General features: G+C 50.4%; 2 protein-coding genes across 3 annotated transcripts in view; one reads left to right on the top strand and one right to left on the bottom strand.

The window, feature by feature from the left end:
- The window catches only part of LOC102296789 (kinesin-like protein KIF20B), a gene marked incomplete at its 5' end in the record, with an annotated part of 4,626 nt that extends 2,924 nt beyond the window's left edge, over positions 1 to 1,702 (top strand). The window contains 6 exon segments of one of the 2 annotated variants that reach the window (XM_014329646.1): positions 52 to 236; positions 329 to 421; positions 855 to 914; positions 999 to 1,068; positions 1,229 to 1,347; positions 1,432 to 1,702. In XM_014329646.1, coding sequence (XP_014185132.1) covers positions 52 to 236; positions 329 to 421; positions 855 to 914; positions 999 to 1,068; positions 1,229 to 1,347; positions 1,432 to 1,515 — 611 coding nt within the window. 2 annotated transcript variants of the gene reach the window in all.
- A 1,402-nt stretch (positions 1,703 to 3,104) lies between these two features.
- On the bottom strand, positions 3,105 to 10,199 carry slc16a12b (solute carrier family 16 member 12b). The gene is made up of 7 exons (XM_014329647.2): positions 9,701 to 10,199; positions 5,908 to 6,011; positions 5,691 to 5,834; positions 5,360 to 5,614; positions 4,951 to 5,284; positions 3,889 to 4,148; positions 3,105 to 3,684 (listed from the first exon to the last, which is right to left on the bottom strand). Exons 1-7 carry the CDS (start codon positions 9,811 to 9,813, stop codon positions 3,491 to 3,493), a joined length of 1,404 nt encoding a protein of 467 aa, XP_014185133.1. The 5' UTR covers positions 9,814 to 10,199; the 3' UTR covers positions 3,105 to 3,490.
- Between the last annotated feature and the right edge of the window lie 2,857 nt (positions 10,200 to 13,056).

Below are 13,056 nucleotides of genomic sequence, written 5' to 3'. Positions count from 1 at the left end.
TGTGTGTGTGTGTGAGTCTTTGGTTTGATTCTGACCTGTTTTTCCTGTCAGAGCTGCAGAGGCGGGAGGAGGAGGAGAACAGGGCCATGGAGAAGGAGGAGACGCTGCCTCTGGTGGAAGAGCTGAAGAAGGAGATCCAGAAACTGCAGGAGAGGAGACAGGAGGAGGAGGATGGGGGGGGCAAGAGGATGAAGAGTGGGGAGTGTGAGGCAGTGATGAAGCAGAGAGACACTCAGGTAAGTCAGTCTCAAAAAGTACAAGAGAAGAAGAAATGCTGACGGGTTTTCACGAAGGAGCGTTCTGCTTTATGTTTTTACTTTTCTTTCAGGACCTTCGAGCCTCTCCTCTTAGGTCCAACATGGCCGCCAGGAAGAAAACTCCCAGAACCACGGGGAGGAAGAGGAAGAGCTGCGAGCTGGAGGTAGGGCGGAGCCTATTTAAGCCTATCGCTGTGGTTGTGTGAATAATTAAGATTTTAACCCGTCACTGCATCCCGGGTTAAAATCACCACGTGTTAGACTTTTATCGTCTTCTGAAGCGCCGCCTCATCTCGCCTCACTGTGCCAGACTGGCAGATTCTCGCCGCCAGCAGCCTTCTCAGCACGGAGGAGTCTAAGGTCGCCGGTATACTCAGTCTACCCGTTATACAGCAGGAGGCCGCCGCAGTATTCTCCTGAACGACAGGTGCCGCCACCAGCATCACCTCGACAAGCTGACGCTCCGTTCTTCTTCTTTCCTTTCGTATAAATCTGTCTGCAGCGCTGAAAATCACCAGAGGGTGGAGCCGCCTCCCAGAGTGTGTTTGTTTGTGTGTGTCTCAGGCGCTCTGACATGTGTGTGCTGTTGTGTTTCAGGTTTTGGTGCACAGTGAAAACAAGAGGAACAAACCGAGGGGAAACGCCCGTTGCGTTCAGGTGAGCCGTCCCAGCCGACAGGTAGATGAACTCACGCGTCCTCAGAGCCCTCACCTGAAACCTCCTTCTTCTTCTGTGGTGCAGGAGAGAGGATGCGCTCTGCAGAAGATTGAAGAGGCGATCCACACCTCACCGTGCGTCCTGGGCAGCAAAGGTCAGCCACACCTCGACCACCCAGCGCCAGCAGGGGGCAGCGCTGGGCTGCCACCGTGTCTGATTTTATGTTACAACAGAAAGTTTAGCTGAAGTGTTTCTAACAGGCTCGTCAGGCCCTGCGGCTCCAGAGCGAACTCACCGTCCCGTCCTCTCTGCAGATAAAAACATAAGCTCGGTGGAGAAGGAGGCGGTAACCGTGGCAACCAAACCCCGGCGAGGCCGCAGGAAGCTTTACAATATGGACCCGTGGGCGCCGATGGTGGACTCGCCACACACGGTGAGACGGAGTCTGACTCTGAGGCGTGAAGCAGAGTCGGCTGTTTGTTTCTAAATATGAATGCGTCTTTGTTTGTCCCGTCAGACGCCCGGAGCAGCGGCGGAGGATCGGGAGAGCGACCACAGCATCATGAAGAGGAAGCTACGCTCTCAAACCTGCAGGAAGTGACATCATGATTGATCTTTAATGTGCGGCGTTCTTCGTCTGTCATCAGTTTGTTTGTTTTTAATGTTTGGACCTTTAAAAAAACAGAAACCCACCAGTTCACCTTTGTGAGGCTTTAAATTTAAGGTGGAATTGTTTAAGGTGGATCTCTGTGACTGCTGTGATGTAAATAAAGGTGAGCTGAATCATGTCCAGGTGAAGCTTCTTTCAGCCGCACTCACGTGAGGTCGTCGACATAAAGACAAAGTAAATGTCTCGGTGAGCGGTGTTCGGTCCGTCCCTGCAGCGGGCGGAGGCCGGGGCGCCTCCTCGGTACGTTTGTGCTCGAGCTCCGAGTCTGTCTGCAGTGACTCAAAGGGATTCATGCTGTACATAAAGTTTTACTGTAGCTTCCTCAGTGTGACTTCACTTCCTGTCTGGTGCTGAAATGTGGAGATGTCACATGAGCGTTCAGACTCAGTGTTTGAGGGAGTACCTGAGGCGGCTGTAGCTCAGGAGACGGAGCCGAAGGTTGGGAGTTGGATCCCTGCTCCAGTCTGTCCCTGGGCAACACGCTGACCTCTGAGTCGCTGCTGACGTGTTCACGCTGACGTGTTCATGCTGACGTGTCGGGGTGGGCGTGTCAGATAAAGTGGCTTCAGAGGTCTTACCTGAGCCACCTTCAATGACATAACCTCTGCTGGCAGCGAGGACTCGAGGTGAGCCGCAGAATCAGGATGAAGCTGCCGATTCCTCAGCTCAAGCTCTGACACCAGCAGCTTCTCCTTGCGCTGGCTGACCTGCTGGGTGCAGGAGGGCGGAGCAAAGTTGTCCTCGCTGTTTATTTCAGGGTTAAGCTAACGTGAGCTGGACGACCGCAGAGCTCCAGCTGATCCATGAAGAAAACGCAGGAGGCACAAACTGAGGCAAAGCTTTTATTTTCCTGTAACACGTTACAAACATCAGCATCACTCTGACTGTGACATCAGCAGTGACATCACGCTCTCCACTAATCAGCAGCGTTTTCAGCCCCGCTGCTCACACGCTGACATCTACCAGTACCTGTCTCAGGTACAGGTAACCTGAGTTACACCTGAAGATGATTCTGGTCCATTCACACTCTCTCACACATAATGAGGCAGCTCAGACAGGAAGCTGTGAGTTTCTTCAACATTAAAACAAAATCATTCGTTTTCATTTTCAGCAGACTAAAAAGATTTCACTTCCTGTGAAGTCATCGTTTGATTGACAGCCTGTTTAGCCGTCTGCTTGGTTTTGGTGTCGAGGAATCTGATTGGTACTTTTCTCGTAGGCTGCGTTCACGCTGCAGGCGAAAGCATCAAATCTGACTTTTGTGACCCTGTGCGACCCATCTATCCGATCACGGTGTGACAGTGTGAACGGCACAAATCTGATATCTTCAAATCCGATCTGGGTCACTTTCGTACGTGGTCCTGAGTCCGACACATATCTGATGTTTTAGAAAGCTGCTGTTTGATGGTCACATCGCATTAAATCCGTCTTTTACGTCACTGACACAAGACAGACGCCGATTATCAGCGCCGGAGAAGACATGGCGAACGCTTCCTGGCCATCCAGTGAAACTGCTGGGAAGACAATGTTGGAGAGACAACAGCAATAAGGATCATTGTTTGGCCAAATGTAAATAACAAAACAACTTTACAACTTAAAGGAAAATTGGGAAACGTAAGGTCGGAAACAAGTCTTTACATTAAGGCCATCAGTCACACATACTGTTTGGTCTGGGTGTAAACTGAGCGCGTTGTGTGTGGCGTCTTCTTGTGCGCACGCGGCCGCTCTGAGCGTTCACACTAGAGCGCGTTTGCTGTCGCATTTTATTTGCAGTGTGAACGAGCAGACAAAACAATCAGATTTGATCAAAAAATCTGAACTGAGCATCAAGACCTGCAGAGCGAACGCAGCCTGAGGGCTGTGAGGTAACACCTTCCTGTTGAAGGTGACGAAACCACCTGATTGGTCAGACAGGCTGAGGTGGAGGGGCTCGGGTTCCCTGATCACGGTTTTCAGAAGATTGCAGCAGCACCGAATCTGATCGATGGCGGCAATGGCGAATTCCAGTGACGGCGGAAAGAATGACCGCGCTGGCCAGCAGAGCGGCGCCGCTGAGGAGGAAAGTGGCTGTGTAACTTCCTGTAACATCAACCAGCCAGCCTGCAGACAGAGAAGAAGAGTTTCAGGTGTGACATCATCAGCAGGCGATGTCAGAGTGATGTCATCAGATTTCAAATATCCAATGACGTTTGTGAGGACAATTAGACGCACGGTCTTTAAACACATATTTAAAATTTAAGTGGATTTAAAGTTTTTTCTCTTTTAAAGATGGATGAAGCAGGAGGGTGGAGCTGTTTCCCTCACCTCCAATGGGCGGGCTGACCAGGTAAGGTATGGCGTGGAGGAAGTAGACAACGCCCAGAGCTGAGGACAGATACGTAGTTCCGACCACATCAGACGTCACCACTGGGATCAGAGCCACGTAGGCGCCGTCGAAGTAGCCGTAGAGCACGGCAAAGGGCACGAGGAGCGGGAACGAACAAAGTAATGGCGTGAAGAGGCAGCAGAGACCCTCCATCCCCACCGAGAAGACGTAACAGGCCAGGCGGTGCGGCTTCAAACACCTGAGAGACAAACAGGACGCCCGACGGCATCAGCACTCAAATGTCAGCCATGTTTGTGTGAACTGTCCCTTTAAAAAGAAAGCGTTCTGCTGCAAAGTCAAGTGGGCGTCTCCATCGCTGTCACCTGCAAACATCGTGACGCTCGCTGTGATGCTGAAGTCACGCCTGCACGAGCTCGAAGGCGCCGAGCAGCACCAATAAAGGTCAAAATCCTAAACACAGAGCGACACGCCGGACGTGTGCTTTGAATTCTCGCAAACGTATCAAAGATGAAGTAAAATCGAACATGGAGGAGACGACTCGCAGCTTGGGTCAGGTAAATGGACTGATTCTCATTTAACACTTTTCTACTCACGCGGAGTACTCGGAGCGCTCAGTCACCCAATCACTGCCATTCACACAAGCACTTTCCAACTACATCCACACTCCGAGAGCAACCTGGGTTCAGTATCTTGCCCAAGAATACTTGGCATGCCAGGGATCCAGGGAGGAGCCAGGGATCGAACCGCCGACCTTCTGATCGGTGACCTGCTCTACCTCCTGAGCTACAGGAACCCCAAAGCACCTAGTTGAAGCACCTTTGGCACCAGGACAATGACCTGGTGGAGGATGAACCTTCACCCTAGTCTGAGGTCCAGAGCAGTGGAAGCAGGAAGCACCTGCGCTGAGCCCTGAGAGTCACAGGAAGGCTAATAAACGTGCTCGCGCTCGCTGTGGGTGTCGAATGTTCCCCTCTGGAACGAGGCTGTAACGTGTGGAACAGGCCAGTGTCAGTGTTCGTCCTCGCGCACACTCGCCTTACCTTCTGTCCGTCAGCCAGCCGAAGGTGATGTTCCCCACGATGTCGATGACCCCCAGGATGGACATGAGGAAGGCGGCGTGCTGGTGGCTGATGCCGGCACTCAGGGCGTAGGGCACCAGGTAAACGAAGGGGAGGCTGCAGCCGCTGGCCAGAAACAGGAAGGACACGGCCAGACCCAGAAAGTCAGGCAGCAGCAGGAAGCGGTACTCCCCACAGGACAGGAGGCGCCACATCCTCCTCCGCCTGGGGGCGGAGCTTTCAGGTGGAGGAGGCGGAGCTAGGAGGTCCACAGAGTCTTTGGGAGGTTTCTCCACGTCCTGCTGTGAGATGTCACCTGCACCAGAACGCACAGGTGAGTCTGATTCTGATTGGCCCGCTGAGGGAACATGTGATTGATGAGAACACCTACCACACTGCTCCTCCTGCAGTGCTATTGGTCGGAGCAGCGCTCCACAGACGCACAGGTTTGCAACGAAGGCGCTGAGGACGAGCAGTGCCCCCCTCCACGAGTACAACTCGATGAGCATCTGCACCACCGGAGCCAGCACGAAGGTCCCGATCCCGCTGCCCGACATGGCGACACCGTACGCCAGCGCCTTCCTCCGCTGGAAGTAACAGCCCACCAGGGCGATGGCGGGGGTGTAGCAGAGGGCGAAGCCCAGACCTGCGGACAGATTTTACGTGTCAGCATGATAAAGAGCACGCCGCTGTAAGATGGGGAGGACATGTCTGAGTCTGACCTGTCAGGATCCCGGCGCTGAAGTAAAGCATCTCCAGGCTGGTGGCGAAGGAGCTGAGCAGGAGGCCGCAGGAGGCCAGAAGGCCCCCCGCCACCACCGCCGCCCGGCCGGAGCAGCGCCTCCCCACCAGGCTGCCGACGGGAGCTGCACATACAGACACGCTCAGCCTCACGTGACCACAAGAACCACTCGGTGATGTCTGATTGGCGGTACTCACCACACAGCATGGTGCTGCAGTCCAGCAGGCTGTGGATCCAGGCGGTGGCGGCGTAGTCGGCCCCGAAGTGAGCCTGGAACTCCACGAAGAAGATGGAGACACACCTGCAGACACAAGAGAGGGTTAACACTGCCCCCACCTTTGACGCTCGGCTGCAAAGACACACCATGACTGTCCCTGAAGAAAGTTTCAGTGCACTACAGTACCCATCATTCTTTGCTGCTGCTCAGATTTAAATAGAATTTCTTCATCTTTTGCAGTCAGCTGACTTTGTAAGTAAGTTTATTTATTAAGCACTTTTCACAGACAGGCAGTCACAAAGCGCTGCACACAAAGATTTGTAGCTCACTGATTGGATGTTTGTTGCTTAAATGCATCTTGGGAATTGTAGTTCTCCCCCCAAAACAGACTGTACATGAAGATGGACGTAAAGTTAAGTCTTCAACGTGCATTCTCCCTAATGCTGATTAGAGTCAGAACAGGAAGTAGGGAGGGTTTAAGGCGGCACTTCCTGTAAACAAAGCATAGTCAGGGCAGGCGTGTGTGTGTGTTATGTAACGTGTGCCAGTCACACGTAACTTCAGGATTAATGTGTTGTTGTATAACTGCAGTGAGAAACATGGGGGACGGGTCTGTTCTCTCGCCTCACTGTGAGGACATAACACACGCACAGACGCACAAACACACTCTTTCACAGCCAGCTGATGGAGGGGAGGCGGAGCTTTGAACACATGTTTCTGAGAAGTTTTCCAGCTGCAGCAGCAGTCGCGCCGGTCTCCGGTCGGAGCAGAAAATGTGGGTCAAAGGTCACAGGAGGAGGCCGCGTGTCTCTGTGTTTAACCCATTCAGCCCCGGGGGCCAGGCCGCAGCAGGGCGGACCCGGCGCCTCCGGTAAACTTCCTGTTTGGAGGAAAGGAATAGCATAGACGATCCGGTCACTGCGGGCACCGAGGACTCCTCCGTCAGACGCGTCCACCCGGGAAGCACAGCTGAGTGTCACTAATCACTGGATGGAAGCAGGTTTCCTTTGGCTGACAGCAGTGTCAGGGCGTTTCTGAAATGTCAACCGCTCTGCCGTCCTCAGGGGGCGGAGTCTTTAACGACAACATCACAGATGCTGCTGGTGGTGCAGCGGTGCAGGTGTTTGGTGTAGGAGGTGTGGGGCTGTAAATCCCCCGAGCGCAGAGCGAGCAGCAGAGCTCCAGAGTCTTTGAGCTGCACGTGTCCTTCACATACAAAGACGCTCTCCTGCTGGAGAGCTCTGCTTTTAGCTTGGAACGACGTTCTGAGGGTAGAAGGTGAGCAAACACCGGCGAGGCTGTTCGGAGACGATCTCAGAGGGAAAACCGGTCACGCAGCTTACTCCTTACGAGGAAAAAGTAATCTGAGTACTAAGATTAACTGAACCTGAAACAAGCAGCCTGCACGCACTGTGGAGCCAATGCCAGCTCAGCCTCCCCCACCCATTAAAACCAGTTCACCCCGACACACAGCCCCCATCTCCCAGTGAGACCAGCTACACGCACACACATAATTAGATGTTGACTGCTCTCAGATCAGCGTCACGTGCTGAGAAACGGTGTGTTTTTGAATCTGTGTGTTCTGGTTTCTGCCTGGTCTGCCTGGTGCTCTGCAGGCCTGCGGCAAACATGCTTACATAACATATTCTTAATTATTTTATTAATAATCTTAATCTGCAGAATAACGAGGAACTACAGTGTAAAATAGTGCACACCCCATGCCCCCCTGTAGACACACCCCTGTATGTGCTGAAAATACCTGTGAGGTGTTTTTCCTGTTATTATTCCCCGACCTGCAGAGTGTAATACTTCATCATAAACACGTAGCACTAGCTGGTGTGATGGTACTTATAGTGCTTTTTTACTCAGTCTCAATTTTCACACACTTCATTCAAACGAGATGTCCCACCGATGACCCACTCTAACAAACAAGCCACAGGTGCCCAATATAATTATGGCGGTTGAACTCTGGCCCACACATCCTCTGGCTAAGTGCTGAACTCCACCCAGCTTCACGCTAGGGCTGGGCGATATGACCTAAAATCCATATCGCGGTATAATTTGAAGCACGTGCGGTAACGATATATATCGCGATATATTCTTTTCTTCTGTATAACGTATTTTCCACACTTAAAATCCTTTAATGTTCTTAAAAATCGAGAGTGTGCCTTATGTATGACTTCTGGTTGTGCTTACTGACCTCGAACCGATTTTGGCTGCAGAAATCTGTTAAAAATGTTTTGATGGATTGTCAGAGCATTACGGCTGCCGTGGTGAGGAGCTTCACGGAGTAATCTGGGTCCTAAACTTGTAAAAAGATAACAATGTTAGCCTTTTCTGCAGCTATGGGGCATATATGGTGTCACTCTTGGCTGGAAGCAGTGCTTAAACAATGGAAAGAACACAAACTTTGTCCAAAAACCTCTCATGTTCAGCTGTTTTCCTCTTTTTCTTTGGTCATTTTAGCCTTTTTGGCCAGGGTGAAGGGAGCATCTGCCATCAAACAAGAAGACAGCCGCATGTAGCTATGATGATGTTTGCTAGTTCACCTTACATGCATTAATGTAATAACGTGGTTAGCCTACTCAACGTAAATTACACACGAACAACATTAAGCTCCTCACGCAGAGAAGAACGGCTGCTGCTGCATCATCATCCTCATCATTTCTGCTACACTGGCAGGGCTAGGGGCCAGGACTCTCCTCTTCGGGTTCTTGGGGGATGTTGCTAACTCCGGGTCCAATAACAGGCACCACACCCGCAGTAGATGTGCTCGTGAGGTCTCGCAGCAAGCTATCATGCGGCGCATTTCTCGGCTTTTAAGAAAATGCTATACGTCTCCAGGTGTTTCATCAGATTTGAGGTGTTACCTCCTTTGACAGTATCACAGTATCAGCTTAAAGCACTTGTTGCTGCTGAGTTTGCATCTTTTGCTGTGAAGTACAGCCAGACTTCGCCTTGGGCATTTTTAATCTGTAGCTCTGCTCTAAAAGAACGTACGTGCCTGGGCCCGCCTACTGTCCTTGCAAAGGTAAAATGATTGGCTAGAATTCAAAGTGTATGACATCTCAGGGAAAAAAAAAGAAATGTGCGCTGCTTTTCGGTCTGGTTACTACCGTTTATGTCAGAACCGGTGCCATCATGGCACCAGATACCGGGACCCATCCCTATAATTAACCTCAGTAATTGGCAGATGTTTCTCCAGCAGGTTTTTTTAAAAGTAGTACATAATGTTCCTTTTTTGTTGCATGTGTAACAAAGAGAAACATGCTGCTGTGTCACAGTGAGAAGACTGGTTTTAATTTTAGGGCAGATCTCTGGACCGTCTTCTGTTGAATGGTTAAAGGCTGTTTGGCATTCGCTCTAATTGGCCTGAAGTCCTCGTTACTGAGTCATGTCACAGGAATGTTGTCTGTCTTTGATTCTTCTTTCACTGAAGATTTTGTCTCTGAAAATGTTTTGATCTCTTTAAACATGTCCACATACACACTCAGGTGCCTCTTTAAAGGTGTATCAGGGCCATAATGAACCCAAAGTGACCTCAAAATGCAAAACAACAGAAGCGATTCTTGCCCGTCTCTTTTATGTTTGCACAAATCAGTAACCTCCGATATAACAGCCAGTCTAACAGACACCATCATCTGTAGCTACACTAACACGGCTGTGTGCAGTGTTGGTGTGGACGTCCACGATCCCTCACTCTGTGCACCAAGACTGCAAGGGTCCTCACACAGCTATAAAGACCAGTATATGGATGTGCGTGTGTGCGTTACCTGGTCACTGCACGTGTGCACACCGTCACCATGAAGCAGCATCCAACAATCACCCACCCCCACCCGCCATCCGGCGGCGCCCCCCGGCTGTCCCGCTGCTTTCCAGCAGCCATCGCTGCAGCTTCACCACGGTGGCTGATCCTGGAGCTTCTGGTGCAAACCTGAAGCTGGTCAGCTGCTTCACAACAGCAAAAACAAAGGTAAAAGTGTGGCTTGGACCGCAGGTGATCAGGTATCCAGGGGCACTCAGCCCTCCCCCAATGAGGGGTGGAGATTGGCCAGGTGAAGCTGGGTGGCAGAAGGACAGAAGAAGGAAAGGAAGACGCTCAGATTGTCTCCTTCAACTTCCTCTGAGTCGAACCCAGTAGAGTCCCAGTGGAGTGACAGTGAAGTCCCGCCACCCTAATTCTGTCTGTGGGTCTAAAAGTTCCTGCGGTCAATGAGTGACACCCCCCACCCCCACCCCCCCCTCAATCATTAACCACACTGTGTGAACGCTGAGGCCCCCAGCCCGGACCTGATGACGGCAGAGTCAGCAAAGAGTACTGCTGCGAAGGGAGTGCTTAGTTCTCCACACCCTACCTCCCCCCAGGGCCAGGGGTGGGTGGGGCTGACTGAAGGGAGGATGTCTCAGGTGTCGGGTGACGCAAACAAGCATTTCCAGTCAGACAGACCAGAGAGACCACAGTGTGTTCCACGGCAACCAGTGTGTGTCACACCCGAGGGGTGTGCTATACACCAGGACCAGAACAAAGACTGGGACCAGAACAAAGACTGGGACCAGGACCAGAACAAAGGCTGGGACCAGAACAAAGACTGGGATCAGGACCAGAACAAAGACTGGGACCAGAACAAAGACTGGGATCAGGACCAGAACAAAGACTGGGACCAGAACAAAGACTGGGACCAGGACCAGAACAAAGACTGGGACCAGAACAAAGACTGGGACCAGGACCAGAACAAAGACTGGGACCAGGACCAGAACAAAGACTGGGACCAGGACCAGAACAAAGGCTGGGACCAGAACAAAGACTGGGATCAGGACCAGAACAAAGACTGGGACCACATCCAAACTTTAAAGGAAAATGTAGAGATCTGAGACAGACACGACCGTCTGCGGTGTTCTTTAATAGAGCATGAAGGTTGAATAAAACCAGTATTTTCACCATTTTTGTGACTAAGACACATTGAAATGAAAACAATGGCCTGCTGGACTCTGTGTGGTTTTTTAAAGTCCTCCGATATTTCTGTCTGTCTCAAATTTCAGATTCTTTCTTTTTTCATGATAAATAAGATCAAACAAATTTAAAGGCTTTTATATTTAATATAAATGTAATATAAATATTTATTATAAATAATATAACTCTTCAAAAACCGGCAGATCTGAGACAGAAGGACCGAAATGTGTTTGATGAGAAACTGAATGTGTCGTGATAATCAAATGTACAAAGTTCATTAATTCACTGGTTTCCACACGAATAACATTTCAGACAACAGCAAATGTTCTGGTGTGTTTAGTGTTATCACTCTGAGACAGATGGCCAGCAGGTGGAGCCCTCCACCAATTAGCAGGCTGAGTGTGATCACCTGTGAAACACCTGGTGCACGAGCCATGTGTGCAGCATCAGACCAGCGTCACCAAGCTTGGAGTGAAAGTTGACACAGCTGATGCAGGTAATGATGCAGGTTATGTCGGTGTGATCAGGCCTCACTGTGACGCTTACAGATGGCCCAGGATGCTGCTGCTCGCCTGCTGACAGGGACAAACACTTGTTGCTTGTTTATCTTAGAGTTCATCTAAAAATGTTATGTTTGCTTTTAAAGATTCGAATGGCCGAGCTCCTACGTACCTGGCAGGCCTTCTGCACCTACGCACTCCACAGAGGTGTATGTTACTGTGTTTTACTGGAAAGAACTTTGGCTTCGATTTTATAAATAAAGTTGGATTGGATGTGTGCAAACTGCAAAGACAGCTCACATCTGGATCCGTGTGCATTTGTACACGTGTGACTGCACTTTACTGCAAACTGTACGCACAAAAAGAACGTGTTTTCCTGGATAACGTCAGTGTCTGCTGCTCTTTCTGTTTCTCAGTCAGAGCTGTAAAGAAATAAAGAGGACCGGCCTCCACCTTCGCTGGAGGATGTGAGCCGGGGTGTTGTGATCCGGCTTTCCAGGTTTAGATCAGTGATTCAGTCAGCTCACGATAAAAACACGAGTTAGAAAAACTGGGCCAAGTTCAAAACGTGACATTACCACAGACACGTGCCGGCTGTGTCTGATTACGAGCAGTTCAATAAAACCCTAAAACCTGCTCCTCTGTGTGGATACTGCAGCGACTCGGCCCTTTGGACGCCTTACTGCTGGTCGTGTGGCTCCTCCTCAGTTAATGTTAACAGTGTCAGGCCTCCTGCTGTGAAAGAGCCAGAGCCATCATCGCTATCCTTTTACTTTGTCATGCTGTTTGGACCGTGCACAACCACATTTCAGTGACTGATTAACAACGCGTGGGCTGCAGGGTTGTGCAGTGTCATGTATGCAGACACATTATTGGAGCAGTTTGAGCCCTTTGACTGTTAGTTGTGTATAAATGTGTGTGTCCAAGAGCTGCTGCATCCTGTTTGAGTGAGGTTAAAGGTCAAAGGGTTTAAGGACAGGTTCGTCCCACCAGTGCAAACGTTCCCGGTGTCTCCGGTGAATGACCAGACATGACCGTGGTTTTGTCCTGGTCCGGTTTCTTTTGTGACTCCACTGATAAAATGAAGGGAATCCTGAGAAGGATGAACAAAAGTCCGCTGGTCTGAGATCAGCTGATTCATCACAATGTGATGATTCGTGTCTGGCAGGTTCACCCAGCGCGGCGGTGCTACCCTGCAGCAGCCATGAATGCTGTTGCTAATAAAATCACACCTGGATGGATGGAGGGGTTAATTGGCTGGTCTACCTTAAAGTTCACGTTATCCAGGTGACTGTAACAAGCAAAGGTAAGTAACTAATGATGTGTGACAGGAGAGTGAGCCCGCTAGCATGTACCTGCTCACAGTAGCTTTAAGGTTTTATCTCGAGGGTTAACTGTTCTCAGTCTAGTCTGAGAAACGAGCGCCAAACTGTCCTCCATGTTGGACATCGGCTCCTGCAGCACATCCACCCGCACACTTTACACGACTTTAATGTCTTACTGGCAGCTCTGACCTTTGAACTTTGTTCAGACAATACAGATTATGATTTTACAGCTTCACAGAAGGAAGAAGATGTTTTTCCTGTGAAATAATTTGATCGTGTTTGTTTCCTGGTGTTTCCACAATTCAGACTATAAAAACAGAGAAAAGCAGCAGAAACTCAGGATCTGAATCAAA

Source organism: Haplochromis burtoni, unplaced genomic scaffold (assembly GCF_018398535.1).
Source record: "Haplochromis burtoni strain Fernald_Lab_line unplaced genomic scaffold, NCSU_Asbu1 Contig_594, whole genome shotgun sequence".
NCBI lineage: Eukaryota > Metazoa > Chordata > Actinopteri > Cichliformes > Cichlidae > Haplochromis > Haplochromis burtoni.
The sequence above is the reverse complement of the archived record's forward strand: the minus strand, read 5'-3'. Positions and strand labels throughout refer to the sequence as shown.